This window comes from Lissotriton helveticus, chromosome 12 (genome assembly GCF_964261635.1).
Source record: "Lissotriton helveticus chromosome 12, aLisHel1.1, whole genome shotgun sequence".
NCBI classification, from domain to species: Eukaryota; Metazoa; Chordata; class Amphibia; order Caudata; family Salamandridae; genus Lissotriton; species Lissotriton helveticus.
The window spans coordinates 395,716,709-395,733,275 of record NC_136073.1 but is presented as its reverse complement, the minus strand read 5'-3'; the positions used below and the strand labels follow the sequence as shown (position 1 = coordinate 395,733,275).

At 43.2% G+C, this 16,567-nt stretch overlaps 1 protein-coding gene across 1 annotated transcript in view; it reads left to right on the top strand.

Annotated features, from left to right (window-relative positions):
- Window positions 1-16,567, top strand: part of GARRE1 (granule associated Rac and RHOG effector 1) — a 437,745-nt gene that overhangs the window by 403,461 nt on the left and 17,717 nt on the right. The window contains exon 13 of the mRNA XM_078670097.1: window positions 7,486-7,564. Within this exon, the coding sequence (XP_078526223.1) occupies window positions 7,486-7,564 (79 nt within the window). The remainder of the gene's footprint in view (window positions 1-7,485; window positions 7,565-16,567) is intronic.

Here is a 16,567-nt window from a genome sequence, read left to right as displayed (position 1 = left end):
TACGGTTGGAATTCCAGCTGTCTACCGAGAGCTTGGACCAAACTCGAGTTATCCTCTTAGAGGCAACTGCAGGTCTGTCCCTTCCCATCAAGGACAGACTGAAACGTAGCAGTTTATGGTCTGACCAAGGGATTCTGATTGAGTCGGTGAACTTCAAATTTCCTAGATTAGTGTAGCAGTGATCCAGGGTATGTCCAGCTTTATGCGTGGGCCCTACGACTAGTTGAGTTAGCTGGAGTGCTTCCAAGCTGGAAGTTAGTTTGAGACAGGCGGGGGAATCGGGCTCATCAAGATGTATATTAAAATCACCTAGGATTGTGAAGTTGGAGGAAGTGCATGCAAGGGTGATTGCGTTAGTAAACAGTTCCTCACAAAATTGCCCATATGTACCTGGGAATCTATATACTAGCAGCCCTGATAGGGTGCAGGTGGAGGAGAGTGCAATGGTGAACATAAAACTTTCAGCTCCAGAGATGTTCACTTTCTCAATTCTGCCTGTCATTTCTTCTCTTAGAATAATGCCGATGCCTCCACCTCTCGTATCCATCCGGTTTTGCCTCAGGATAGTATAGCCAGGGGGGAGTGCACGGACAATATCAGGGTCGGAACTCTCGGTGGTCCAGGTTTCCGTAAGAAATAGGACATCGAGCTCTTGTTCCTCTAAGAGTAAATGAAGCTGGATCGCATGACCAGGAAGGGATCTACAATTGAGTAGTCCTAAGGAAATTGGGCGGGGAGAGGCTTCATTGTGCCTGGTGATGTCCTGGGTAAAGCTGAACTCGCACCCTGTACATGAAGGTAAAGTTCTGGTGTGTGTTGTTAATATTCCACATTGAGTGTTTACATTATTCCTTAGTGACAGTAGGGTATTGCGGCTGTACGTTATGTGACGGTGGATAAGGTCTGAAGAGGCAAAGTGGCTGGGCCCTGGGTCCGTCCTGGCCCGGACGGGCCCAGACCGGCTTACCTCAGGCGCACCTCCGGCGCTATTATGGCGCGTCCGCTGCGCGGAGGCATGGGGGCGTGTTTAAGTATCTGCACCGAGTGCCTGGGTTAATCAGGACTAGAGCGCCAACCGACCATGGGGAACTTCCCCAAGATGGCCGTCGCGTACAGTGCCCTTCGCCTCCTAGTTCGAGGTTGTACTAAGCCCTATGTGGGTCTAAAATGAAATGTCAGCGTGTCCCTGATTAAAATTGCCACAAAGCGAAAATAAAATGAGAACCCAATGACAAAATGCAATTTTTAAAATCGGCCTGGAAGCAGGCTATGTAGCGAGTGTAATGGGTGTAAAAGCTGGTGTAAGCTCTCCCGGCAGCCGCCTACGAAGAGCGAGCGAATCTCGCGAGGCCTGAATCTGGTTCCTTAAGTATCTGCACCGAGATATCAAGGTCACCCTCCACTCAGTATGTTTTTGTATGGCAATGAAATATGTCACCGTTCACAACAAAATGGTCTAAACATTCAATATTGTTTTTAATCAGGAGTATAACCATAGAATAAAGCTGTATGATATGCCAAATAAGACTAATTTTAGTGAGGAAGACTGCATTGTCATTTCTTCCCTAATGAGGACCAGCAGGAGTTCGACGTTTTTTGTTTGGAGAAAGTTATGCACAGTGATCACCATTAGCATCTTACATGGTGTTGTTTCCTCCTGTCAATATATGAAAGTGGCCAATTATGATACAGCGAGCCAGTTGGTAAAAGTCAACCTGTTCATTGTGGTCGCTTACATGACGCACTTCCTATACATTGTATATATTTTTATGAACTTTTGATTTGTAGGTCCCTTGGCATCGGGCTTGAAACGATTTAACACCAGGACACAGGTTCTGACTCTGAATTGTTAGCTTGACCTTCCCCTAACAATGATGTTGGCTTGAGGGTGGTACCAGTACACTATATTTGGTTTTGGGTGCAAAAATATCAAGGACTGTGTTGTTCGGCTTTGTAAGTTCCCTTATAGATTTCATGGTGGTTCTTTCTTTATCTTCTTTCCAATAGTTTGCTGTTTTGTTTTCCTCTGAGGTCTTCAGTGTACCAGCTGGCCTGATTCGCTGGTGTTCTTCAATGTATTGGGTTTTCAGCATGCCAGGGAGTCTGCACATTTTCTGATCCATTCATCAAGCTTTTTGATTAAGCAATTTAGTTAAGCATTTGTTGGTTTGGGCTGGTTCAGGCGCAGGTTGTCTGGCCAGTTTGATTCCAAGATGCTGCTCTCCAATTGCATTTGGCCAGGTTTGAGATGTGCGTTTTGTTTTTTGAAGGATTTTGATTTGGAATTGGATGATTGTGTGATCAGTCCTGGGGAAAGGGGTGGTTGGGGTGATTTTGATGCTATTGAAGGTGGCAAAAACTGGGTTGAGTATGTGTCCGGCGGAGTGTGTAGGTCCAGTGACTTGTCAGTACAAGGTTTTCTAGATTTTTGAGGAGTGCTGTGGAGTACCTACACTTTAAACTTCAAATCGTAGCAACATACACCCAGACCGGAACCCTCATCTATTGACCACCAGGACATAAGTTTCCTTCGCCAACAACATCATAGACTTCCTAGCTCCCCTCACCATCAACTCCAAAGACTACGTCCTACTAGGAGACTTCACCTTCACCCTAGAAGATAGGACAGACACCAACTCTAGGAAGGGTGTTGGGTTCTCTGTGGTTGTGGTGCAGTTGATGGATTCCTTTAATATTGAAGCCATTCCTCCACCTGTCTTGCCGTGGCGGCCCTGCAATGCGAGCTTGTATCCTGGATGACTGTGGCTATTTCAAGTGCCGACGCTGAGGTTAACCATGTTTCCATAAGGAAGAGGAGGCCCGGGTCGTCGAAATCCAGGTTGTACCAGATTTACGTGGTGCACTTACTGAGTTAGCGGCTGTTGAGGAGCATGCATGTTAGTTTGTCTTGGGGTGCATGTTTGTAAGTGGTAGCAGGGGAGTGTGCTGTGTGTACTCTGTGTGGAAGGTGTGGCTGTGGTGGGTGGGACGCTGCACGAGAACAGTTAGTGAGTGCAGGCAAAAGCTCCTGCTTTGCCTGGTGATGTGCGGCAGCAGGTTGGGATTGGTGTTCCGGGTTAAGAGATTGGAGGAGTACCGCAGAGTAGCTTAGTAGGGCAGAAGGAGCGGGCACTGACTGGCTAACCTTTGGTGCGTGCTACCTCCATGAAATCGGTCCTGAGGGGGTGTAGGAGTGTGGGGGATAGTGGGCCGGGCTTGTTAAGAATGCCAGAAGGAGCAGCAGCATGGGATGGAACAGGTAAGGAGTGAGGGAAGGGAGGGTGCGCTGGAGGTGGAAGGCAGGAAACTGAGCGTGGAAAAAAAGCACAGCGGGGTACCATCAGGTAAAATGGCGCTGGGGTGAAACAGGCACAAAGCATGAAAGAGCCAAAAGCCCAAGGGAAAAATGGACGAAAAAGGGAAACTGATCCCAAAAAAGAGTTAATGATGAAAAGAGCAAACCGGCACGAGGGAGAGAGAAAGAGCATGAGCAGGAGAAGAGGCGGAAGCCAGATTTGCAAGGGGCTAGACAGTGTGTAGCACGGATCGACGGTAAATCCAAGGGGACAGGGCCTGGGCCAAAGTCATACTACCCTATGCTTTCCGTTTGAAACTTTGCCTCCCATTTAGAGGTGGACCTAACACACTTCATTAAAACAAGCCAAAACTGTAACCATTTTAAGACTTCATTGACCACATATTGACTTAACACGGTCTGAAATTTGACCAGTTCTTGTCACAGATATCAAAGATTGCTATCGAGTGAAGTGTTTAAAAACTCAGTGGTAAGAATTTAGGGTATCCAGCAGATTTCAGAACATTCCCTCACTTAAATGTGAGGACAATGTGTGGTTTCAGCCAATTTGTTTCATGTTTCTAGATTACGTTTTGGAGCCTTTCTCTTGACAAAAACAGTACCACCACGTGTGTGACTGGTTCTGGCACCATACAGAACACTAGCTAGTAAGAATTCTGTAGATCTCGGCAGGTTCTAAAGCTTGTCCTCCGAGAAATGTGAAGAAAATGCATGATTTTAACCAAGGTTTGTGGTTGATACGTCATTCTGGGTAAGAAAAACATAGTGGGATGTATGCAAGTCACACCACCTTGGACTATCCTGAGTGTCTAGTTTCCAGAAATGTATAGGTTTGTTAGGCTTCCCTTGGCGGTGGGTTGGCACAGGCCAAAGTACTGCAGGTGCCCACACTGCAAGAATGGGTAAATTGTTAGGGCGAAAACATCTTCACGTTGCATTTTGGGGCGTTTAACTTTGAACGCAGTAGGCCCACCTACTCAAGTGGGGTAGCCTTTTTATCAGGAGTATGTGGTAACACCCAATGGTAGAACATTTCTTATTATCAATTTAATCTCTCTCCATTTTTGGCTTCCAAATGTAATCTGGTGTGCAAGAAAGAACATATTAAGCAAAATGCCATCTTAATCACATTGATAATATGGATAGCCCTAAGTTTAAATTTGGACAAATAGCCACTAATGCTAAACTCAGTATCTATGGCTAATTTAAAAAATGCATAGGTTTTCTTCACATTCATTTTTCATTCATCAGATTTCACTATATGAATTAATTAATTATATGCTGCAGCGTAGTTGTTGACTCGGGGTATGGCATGTTTTTGGACAACCAACAAACACTATATTTCCCTGCGACTAGAAGGGGCTAATGCATGTGGCTGTGTTTTTTTAACTTTTGTATATCTGACATTGGAGCAAAAAATTACAGATGGAAGCATTGTCACTCATTTCTATATTTGTTTACTTATTTTCAGTAATGTGTTAATGTAATAATTAGTTGATTTTGGAAAACCATCAGTGAGCTACACAGATGCCCCTAAGGTGAATTCTAAATGTTGTGTACATTTCAGAAATGTATACCTTTCCGAGTTTATCCATGAGTTTCACACCCATCTCCACCTAAAACTGCAGATAGGTGGAAACCATAAAAATTAAGAAAGGTTGACTATAAATTTGAAACATGCAAAAACTGTGGTTAAGAAATTGTGCTTGTGTCTGAAAACTGGTAATGCGATGATCTTAGCACAACTAACCATTTGTTGACTCAATTCAGATAACAAAAAATATGCCACCTTGCACACAACTTTCCCTCATTCTTTTAAATAAAAAAAAAGCTACATTTTGTCTATTGTTTTGGTTGCCTCCAAGGCAATACACAAACCTTGGGTACCTTTAAAACCTCCAACAATAAGATAACCGCAAATGTAGCCCAGATATCTTTTGTGGTAAGAAGTTACGAAGGCTTCAACGCCAAGTACCCCAAACCCCAAAAATAGAGTTCCAGGACAAGGGGTGGAAATGCGTTCGCATCTGAGGGGTTAAATAGCTTTCACATACGTTTCCTCCTCCTCCCTTCATTTTGTCGCACTGGGATCTCAATTTGGCTCCTATATTTCTGATGTGTTCTCCCTTTGTTCCTCTGCACAGTTGTATCCTCAAACTTTGTTTTTCATTGCGATAACTTCTGCATGTCATGTCAGTGAGTTGCGTGTGTTATCAATCCCACCTCCAAATGACATATTTCACTCTAATAAGTTGGTACTTCGAACTCCTGCATCTTTCTTCTGAAAGCGCCCCCTCCCTTCCATGTGGAGCACTCCATCACGCCCCCAGCATTAGTCCCTTTGCCACACACCACTAAGAGGAGAGGCTATACAGGTTGCATCTTAAGCAGTTCCTTGGTTTCTAGGTTGATATGACTGAGTACAGAGTGGATGATCATCTTTTTGGTTGCACAGAATAGGAGGCAGTTCAAAAAATGGACCTTATGATGATGATTGACGTTTGCATCACATTGTTTTATACCTTGGCCAAAAAAAGTCCCTTTTTTTAGGCCCCTGTCTCATTTCACCAAGGAAAAGGTCACAACTACTACTTTGATCAGTCTGTTTCTATTTTGGACATTAGCTATGCTGCCCCTAGTTCATTTATTCATACTTTAGCCAGGCATTACTGCATTGATTTGGATGTTTGCAAGAAGAGTCATTTTGCCAGCTCAATCGTGCTGGACTTTCTGTTGTAAAGTCCACTCCTCAGACCCACCTCCATCAATCGGAAATTGCATCAGTTTTGATTAATAAGGTGTGGCATCTGAAGTAAGATGTATTTTATTTATTTATAAAGTTTTATATAGTGCGAACTTGATCCTGAAGGATATCAGAGCGCTTTACAATTTGAGGCAATTAAATAACTTGCCACCCTATTCCCCTATAAACCCACATCCCACTATGGAATTAAAAATGCAAAATGATATCAAAAAAATTTAATAACTACTAAAAATTTTACACAGATAATAAAAACAAAAACAAATCTTATACAAAAAATACATGCATCACACAAATACATCCAAAAAAAGAACAAGTTACTTATTTTCGCTTATACTGTTTACGGTGGATTCTGTATCTATCCGCAGGTTTCTCACCGCCTACCCTATTCCCCCTTTTATAGAGTCGACTTTTAAATGTTAAGGTTCCAAGCTAGAATATTCATGCTGTCGCTGTTCTCAATCTCTGTCATGCTCAGTCTGAGAGTGTGGAAAACACTATTTAATGTCATGTCATGAAGTGGGATGGGATCGTGACGGAGGCCAGTAGAACCTCCATTCATGTTTAACTTGGAACCTGGGGAAATTCGCCAGGTGAAGAATCTGCGATAGGAGAGTATTCACAACAAAGAACATTACCAAAGGTATGTAATTTGTTCTTGTACAGCTTCTACCTTCATTTTCACAGACCTTCCATTTGCTCAACTGCTGCACGACATTGATGGGCTTCCTCCAAACAAAGTTCAGCTTGAACTCACATTGTTATTGACTCTTTTCTAGGTATTTGGTCTACTAATTTGATGCTTATTCATTCCTTGTAGCGATTTCAAAAAACTTAGTATGTTCAATCTGAGATTACATAATGTTTTCCTTTTAGCAAATTGTACTGCAGCATTCGTAGCTCTGTGGCATTTTCATCTTATATTTTTATTCCATCCTCTAGTCAAGAGATTCAAATGTATCTTTGCATGGGTGCTTTTGTTCCAACTTAAAATGTTTGAGATTCATTGTCTACTAAATGTACAACTCGCAACAGTAGTTTAGATTTCATGGCAACTGAAAATACAAGTATCATATATACTGTAGACTCTTAATGCTACATTTTGCAAATCAGTGGACGTTGCAGACATTGCATTTCTTTCTTGAGTGTTCCCTTATATTTTTTCTATGACAAATTGGAGACATATGACTCAAAAGAATAAAGTAAAGGCATGGACAGGCAATTGTTTATGCATAGTTGTAGGTATCGTACATAAATTATGGTCTGTACCGTAACTATCAATGCTTGAATAATTTCCATTTGCTTGATGCCCATTGTCAATTGTGGTTTGAATGCCGTTAGTGGTTGTTCTTCAGATTAAGAAAGTGTTAGAAAGGGGATCAAAGTAAATTTGATATTTATTTTTCAGAAAACACAGCAGTGGTGATAAAGAGACCAACACATTGCCGTCCCCTCCTCTGCTTCCAGTTGTAGATGACCATAATCAGGTATTAAAGAAATTAAAAATATTTTTTCAGTAATGTAACTTATTTACAGAAGATATTTGACAGCATGTTTTGCATCCAGTGAATGCCTATTACGCAGTTTGGCAAATCTGTAACAACCCCCCCCCCCCACCCCGCATATCATAGTAGCTTATTCACTTACATTTTTCATACCAGTGCTTTCTATCCCTTCTATCGAATGTTTGATTCTTCTGGTACTCATTAGAAATGCGTGCATTGTGCCTTTAGATGCATACCCATTCCTGTGACCGTTTGTGCCTGCACTATCATTTTACACAACTGTTTATTAATTTCCCAAAAATGGGCATGACACATTGTTTTATTTCTAGTCTTCTATTCATTTAGAACTGTCTTGTTCTATTTAGATTGACAACAATATTCTTAATAATTTGCCATAACAGCTGCTTATTGCGAACCACAAATACCCACAGATTGATATGGCTTACTGTGAACATGACAAGAGGTATCTGTTAGCAGGCCATCATTGCAGTAATTGGTCAAGCCTATTCGAGTCTCTGAAGGCGGTATCACATCAGGACAGTATCATTCCATCAGTAGTCATAAGATACCTGTAGAAATTACAACATTGTCAATACTTCTTACACATGATCCCTACCCAGATGTTCTTAAGACCAGGAAACTCCTGCCTCTCCAGGAAGCTGACCTGGATCCTGATTAACTCACAAACTAAAATTCAATTTTATACCAGCCACTAATGCGGAAACAAATCTTCAAATGCAGGCATAAACCAATTCCACAAAAAGTGCAATGGCTCCCTGCAGGACTAGCTGGGAGGGCTTTAGACCAGGGTGTGCAGCAATCCTATACAATGTTATACCTTCCCAGTCAACACCGTGCTCCGTTTTCGCGTCCTTAAGGACCTCTACACAGCTTTTGACAGTCTTATCATCAAGCCCTGCTTTACAAGCTTCGTATTGCAACCAAGCTTTGATGGCATTACCCTGCCATGTTTTTGAATTGTACCTGAAGTATAGAGCATAGCTGCTTCAGATGGAAGTTCTCAAGTCCTAATCAATGCCATAATGTGTCCCTCGAGGCTGCACCCTATCACCAGTGATTTTCAACGGGATATTGGAGTCTGTTAAAGTCCTACTTCAGACCCACTAAACATCACCCATACACAGATGATATTGTGTTCTATCTAAGGTCGTTGTTTAAGCATTACATAGTCCCTCTGCTAAACATATTATTAAGGCCATTATATCCAAAAAGTGCTTAAAGCTAACCCAAACCAAAGTTTGTTCTTCTCTCCACTGCCAACAGCCAGTATCAAGTGCAGGAAAGCTCTGTGAGCTAAATCTGCACAGCTTTGCACCACAGTCTGTTTACTGCACCAAATGCCTAGGCTTCAGTGCTCACATTGTGCAAAAAGCCCAGAATGCATGACCTCGGCTAACCTTGTGCCACAATTAATTTCAGAAAAATACTTGGAAGAAACAGTCAAGGCTTTCTTATTTACTCATTTTAGTTGTGACAATGTGACATTTATTAGTAGAAATGTTTTCCAGTAAAATTACTTCACTGAGAAGGACCAAAGAAATGATCAGAGTCCTATTTCTGGCCAGCATCTAACGACTCTTCTTATCTGACCCCAGCAAAGTTTCTTGATGAACATCAGTTTTCTGTAATCTGCAACATAGACCATCATCGCTTCTTCAAGATTATTGACAGCCATAACCACCTCTATCACTCTTACACCAAATCAATGCTATTCCTTTGCATTACCAATCAACAAGACCATTTATAATCCCTCAAATTGTCTGCTCTCTATCAAAGTATAAATGTGACATGCATTTATGTAGCAAAACACTTGAAGGTTTCTTGAAGGGGAGCTAGCACGTCAGCGAGTCTTCAGTGCTTCTATCGAAAGTGATTGTCCTCCACACTGAGTGGCTATAAATAGGCTGTCCTGCTTTCAGTGCCTATTTTTGTAGATTTAGCAGTGTTTTTTTAAAGCTTTCGAAATCAATGCTTATCACTGTATTTTCAGCTGCTCAATATAGACAAATACTGTTTTCCAGTGTTTAGCAATCCTGTTGTTTTTGCAGTGACTGTTATAAAGCACATATTTAATTTATAGACCTAGTTTTCCAGGGTGCGTAGTGTTTCTCCATTGGCCGTATGTCCAATGGACTTAAATTAGAGGGTTTTAAACACAGAAAGTCAGTGTATTGCACTCTCACATCTCGTGTCCCTCTCACATCTCGTGACCCTCTCACATCTCGGGTCCCTCTCACATCTCGGGTCCCTCTCACATCTCGGGTCCCTCTCACATCTCGTGTCCCTCTCACATCTCGTGTCCCTCTCACATCTTGTGTCCCCCTCACATCATGTGTCCCTCTCACATCTCGTGTCCCTCTCACATCTCGTGTCCCTCTCACATCTCGTGTCCCTCTCACATCTCGTGTCCCTCTCACATCTCGTGTCCCTCTCACATCTCGTGTCCCTCTCACATCTCATTTCCTCTCATACTCACTTTATCAATACTCTGTCTGGTTTACCAACTATTAATGTATTTTTTATTAAAAAGTATGAGCGGTATATTTAAATGTTTTAATAAACAAATTCCTGTCAATGACCTGGGGGTCATTCACCAGTTCCTTACTGAATATTATGACATTGTAGGGCTGGTCAACCCTGCCCACAACTTGTGAAACCATAACATTTTGGATAACACCAGATTAATATGTAGCCCTACATCTAAGGCACATGAAACTCGATGCTTTAAGCATGCTTGCGTGTACTTTTCTGAACTCTTTGCCTGACTACGTTAGGCTAGTGGTGCTGCTGTTGTGTGGACGTTCATAGCCATCAAGTGTGCCCATGGCAAGTGTCTCAGTTTAACTCTGTCATGGCCTTTTAACAGAAATCACATTGTATTCTGGGGACAGAAATCACATTGTATTCCAGGGGCTTGAGATTTTGCAGTTAACATTGTAACTATGGATCATGAGTGATGTGGCAGGGGCACACATTATAGTACACTGAGTAAACTAGAACTGGTGAATTTCAGTGGTTTTCTACTTTTATTTTAAAACAATAATTTTTATATTACAAGACCTAAGTCGAATACCACTTTAACCTTTGCTTATTCCAGTGAATATGTGTGCATCTGTCTCTTTGTAGATACGCAGCTCTGCATACTTCTGCCATCTAGTGTAGGGTCCGGATGTGTGCAAGTTCTTTTTCTTCAAAGAAGTCCTCTTGATGATAATGCGCATGGCCATTGACTCCATTGTTTTCTTTACGCCGTCGGGTTCAACATGTTTTGTGGAACTCTGGTTCGAGGCCACCTCTGGTCCCTTTTGGTTCGCGGTTCATTTCCACCCTTGTCAATATTGTTTCAGTCGCGTTTTCCATCCTTGCATCCGGAAAATCAGAGACCTTTCACCCGTCGATTTGTTGTGCTCCCACACAGCCTTTGGGCCGCACCCATTCAGGCCTACTTTTATTTCATTTTAAGATCAAAGGAGGTTTAATCACTTGTGTCAGTAAACCAGAGTCTCACAGGGATTGTATTGGAGCCCCTAAACCACAGAACCACTTTGTTTAGGATATCTTGATTCTCGGCCAATGTGGTTAGGTGGATAGTATCATCATAGGGTCTATCACTTGAGTGTTCCATTCTCCAAGTGATATAATGTCCTCCACCTGGAGGTAAACTGGCTGGGTAGTGACAGTCATGAACAGAGGGTAAAATATCTATTTTCCTGTGTATGGTGATTAATTGTACAGAAAAATAAGGTTAAAAAAGATGGCGGTGTTGAAGTGGGTGAGTTAGTGATCCACAACACCTAGTGAGCCGTCGACATGTTTTGGCCCAGTGTTGCCCCTACAGGTTATGTGGCCTTCATCAGGACCAATGAGGACGAGGTCTGAAGTTTCAGAGGTCTCCAAGCATGAGTGAGGTTAGTAATCTCACTTACCACTCTTCGTTATGTAGGTGCAGACGTGGCCCATAACTAAAAAGGAAAACAGAGGGCATAGCAATAATATTACCAAATGTTTGTTCAACCAAAATGCCTATGTATATTAGTTGCCTAATCTAGCCCATCATGATACTAAGAAAGGCCCTATGTTATTCTACATGGCACTGTAAAATAAGTGTTAGGGTATGAGAAAACCTCCTTAACTAATATGGCTTAATTAGGTCATATAGACGTGCTGAAGGGTAGGAGCATCTAAAAAAAGGGACAAATGAAAATACCTTGTACGTGTTCTAAAGCTAGAATCAAAAACCTAGATGATTGTAAAATAGTATGTTTGTACTAGCAGGTAATTGCAAACACAACAGTGATGGACAGAATGTGGATCAATGTCACACATTCACCCCAGTCCAAAGATCTGGGCCCAAATCCATCGTTTTTCCACTCCACACCACCCTGGGTTAGACAATGGCGATATGCAAATCAGCGCTGACCCTGTGCCCCATGGGAACAGTCCAGTCCGAACTACAAAAGCCATGTCCTTCCCAGAACGGAATCAAGCATCCGAGGACCGGCCCGGTTTCGAGGTAACACCTCTCATCAGCCCGGCTAGCTTGACTCCAGTGGTGTGGAGTGCCTGGGACTCACGTCTGAGCATCCCCAGTACACTTAGAGCGGTAATTGCAAACACAACAGTGATGGACAGAATGTGGATCAATGTCACACATTCACCCCAGTCCAAAGATCTGGGCCCAAATCCATCGTTTTTCCACTCCACACCACCCTGGGTTAGACAATGGCGATATGCAAATCAGCGCTGGCCCTGTGCCCCATGGGAACAGTCCAGTCCGAACTACAAAAGCCATGTCCTTCCCAGAACGGAATCAAGCATCCGAGGACCGGCCCGGTTTCGAGGTAACACCTCTCATCAGCCCGGCTAGCTTGACTCCAGTGGTGTGGAGTGCCTGGGACTCACGTCTGAGCATCCCCAGTACACTTAGAGCGGTAATTGCAAACACAACAGTGATGGACATAGGGAGCAGGCTATGTATTAGGCCACACTTGTGAAACCTATAGTCATAACGCGGTTGCCCTTAAGTGCTGATCGTTGTTGTTATCAATTATTTTTAAAGGGAGACGTGCAGGCACAGCTTTTGAGATTCATGTAGCATATGCGTAAACAAAAAAGTGTTAGAGTCTAGATATCATATCCATCTAGCAACTGTGCATTTCTTGCCGCTAGCTGGTGGCGCTCATATAAACTCTCATATGAAGGTATCGTACCTTGTAAACCCAAAATGGAGGTTCAGCAGGCCAAATTATTGCAGAAAATATCAATATGTGTGTGGTTTACACTAATGTAAATTTGCTAGAGACTAGGAGCCGGATGTGCGACCGTTTTTTTGGGTCGCAAAAGATAAAACCAACCCGTTTGTGACATCAAAAAACTATCACTGCAGATATGGGTGTGAGATCACTGTAGATCTTGGTGTGAGATCACTATCACTGTAGATGTTGGTGTGAGATCACTATCACTGTAGATCTTGGTGTGAGATCACCAGCACTGCACATATTGTTGTGAGATCACTATCACTGCAGATATAGGTGTGAGATCACTATCCCTGCAGATATAGGTGAGATCACCATCACTGCAGATATAGGTGTGAGATCACTATCACTGTAGATATAGGTGTGAGATCACCATCACTGCAGATATAGGTGTGAGATCACCATCACTGCAAATTTAGGTGTGAGATCACTATCACTGCAGATATATAGAATACCTACGTGTTCGCTATACGAGAGTTTAAGCTATTGGCATTGTAAATGACAATACCTTTTATATATGTTTTAAAAATGAAAACACAAATAAAAGGCATTGTCCTTTACAATGTCAATAGCTCACACTGGTGTAAATGCGAGACCTATTGCATTGCAAATGCTTGTTGTATCCATTTTCGTTTTTCCCAGCATATTATTACTGTTATTCTCTAGGTCAGAGTGTGTTTGGTTGCTGTGTTTTCATAGTTTTTAAACAGATGCTTTCCAGTGACACACTTTTAGCTGGGCTTTTGAATTTCTATATATCTTCTGTTTTCACCTATTTATTTTGCAAGTTCACATTGTAACTTGATGCAACATAAAACAAGTCCTGAGAGTTCAGTAATGCTGACGCGTATAGGTTCTTTTCACATAGCAAGGTTAGTAGAACAATGCAGCACTGCACTTCTATAAAATAAAATGAGTAGGCAACCACATTGTTATGCAATACAATTTCCCAACCTCATAGGAGCTATACCTCACTTAATGGAGTAGTCGGGGAGAAGTTTATGACAACACATCATTCTTCAACTCCCTAGACAGACTCTCCACTCTCAGCAGACAGACCTCTCATTCTGTGTAATGCGGCTCTGCTTTGCAGATCCAGGACTTGTTGTGCCATCCTTCACCTCATATTGGCCCCTCACAAGTCTTAAATGGCTTCTGAATCTTCTTGAGCAGGTCATATTATCCGGCCATTAGTTTATCTATTGAAAAAATATACCAGATTTTCTAGCTCCAAACCCCAATAGGGAGTCAGAAATTCCCGTTTCACACACTGTGCCACTGCCTGCAGGAAATGTCTCCATATAGAAATATACAGGAGGTAAATGCTACCTTTACATTGGTGTCCAGACATCACAAGGTGATCCAGAGAGAGGGTATCCAGTTATATCTTTTATAAGTCTAAGTAGCAGGACCTATAGGGCTGATATGGGTACATGTCCGCCAAATCCTCACCATTGTGCCCAGAGAATGACAGTGCTACCAGCATAGATGGAATACTCCAAAAATAAAATTGCCTCACTGGCGTCCAGTACCAACGTGTCAACTGTTTATAAGCATTTTCTTTATGCTGAGTATTTATTTATTTATTTGAAAAGTTTTATATTGTGCTGGCTAGACCCTAAGGTATCAGAGCGCTTTACATGAGGAAGAACATTGTTTCAGAACATAGTTTCGGAACACAGTTACAAGTACATATCAACACCTTGGATGCTCTTACCCGAATCGCATTGCATGCTTCCTCTTTATTATTTGTTCTAAATATTCTTCCTTCCTGACTTGTAGCTATGCAAAGCCACAGCTGGGGCGGTATCCAGCACATGTATACTCGTCACATTTTCCTCATTGTGGAAGTAGGGAGCAAAATGTCTGTACTCCAGTGAAAGCCCTCCTGCTGCATTCCCTTCACAATCCCGTCCCCTATCCAGTAAAATTAATTCCTCAATCTGAACTTGTTCACATCATTTATATTAATAAAATCATGGGGGAAATGATACTTTTGTTCTTTTCAGGAAATATTCCTATGAAAACTCATTTGACCTCCAATCTCTCAGATGAAATGACAAATCTACTGGATGAAATAAATTAGTTTCTTGATTTAGCTAATGAAAAAGTTGGAGCCTTCTACAACTAATTATGATTGTGCCAACGATGGTGACTCTTCCTACTGAGGTGTATGCCGCTGCAGCATTTATGGGGTGTACTTGCCTCCCTCCCTCCCTACACTGCCTGGATGAAACTGATTTTGCTTCCCCATACGTTCTCTCACACCTCCTCCTCCTCCCTGCTGAGGGCCTCACCGGGAGCAGTGTGGAGGTGACAGTCCCGTAACTGCTTGTACCCCTCTGGTGCAGGAACCAGAGAAGTGGTGGGCCCTGCAAGGGTGGCTCTTACATCCAGAGGCTTGGAGTTCTTCCTCACCTGCGACGCTGCCCTGGAGTGTACTGCTGGGTGCTGTCTGCCTTAACGGTAGGGATTGCGGGGAGTGTAATTGGAACTGGGCTCCTGTTCCTGCCTGGCAGTCCTTCCCTGGTGGAACTGCTCATGCTGCCCTATGTTCGCTTGAGCATGGGTCTGGTGGATCCACACGAATCCTTCAACACTTCACTATACCAGACTGAGCATGCCAACCAGGAGGGTACATATGGGGAGGAGAGGAGGCGCTGAGCCTCAGCAATAGCAGAACTGACGCAGTGTCGACCTGGGGGTTCCGAGCGGTGCCCCAACTCCTGCGGTACCCCCAACTGAGCTCACTACCGACCTTAAACTGGACAAAATTCTGAATGCCATAGTGGAATCGCCCTAAAAGCTGCATGCCAGATGGATGCAGTGGCAATCAAACTAGGGCTAGTGTGTGAAAACCAGCGTAAATTGGTGGAACGTGTCACTCATAATGAGCAGGAGATCAGACATGCGCCTGACCATGAAGGAGCAAGTGCGACAGGTATGTTCCCCTACCACGAAGGTGCAGAAGTTGGAGGCCCAGGTGGAAGATTCACAAGGGTGCTCCTGCCGCACCAACCTCGGCATTGTGGGTATTTCAGGGGGCACGGAGGGATCTGAACCCATGCAGTTTTTCAAGACTTGACTCTCACAGGAGGTGTCTCCTGGCATTTCTTGATTGAACGTGCTCGCTAGAGTCCCCGCACGACTTCTTCATATGGGGCCCCTCCGCGCCCTATAGTGGCCTGAGTAATGAATTACAGGGATAAGGCTGTGAATATTCAAAACGCTAGAAAGCGCTACCCGCTGCAAACACATAAGTATTCATCTTCCCAGATTACACCCTCACGGTTCAGTATTGTAGGGTCTCATTCCTAAGGGTGAAACGAAAGCTCTGACAGATTTGACTCTGCTACTTGCTGCTTTTCTCTGCCAAGTTAAAAGTCACGGTTGGACGCCAAAGCTATTCTTTCACTGAACCCGGGGTTGCCTCAGCAGGGTGAAGCAGCGGTTCTATGAGACTTCTGCACCGCCCTTGCCTGGGCCCCAACGGAGGGCTGATCGCTCCTCACACCGTAGGAATCAAGGGACCTGCAGTGCTGGGAGCATGCCAGTTCGCGGGCCCTGCACCAAAGCAGGCCAGGGAGGAACAAGCTCAGGCCTTAAATCTCTGGGTGGAGAATAGATCGCTGTCGATTTGTTGCTTCGCAAAACGGGGCCTCTGATCTAGAATGTTCCCACTCCGTTAGCAGTGTATACTCGATGATAT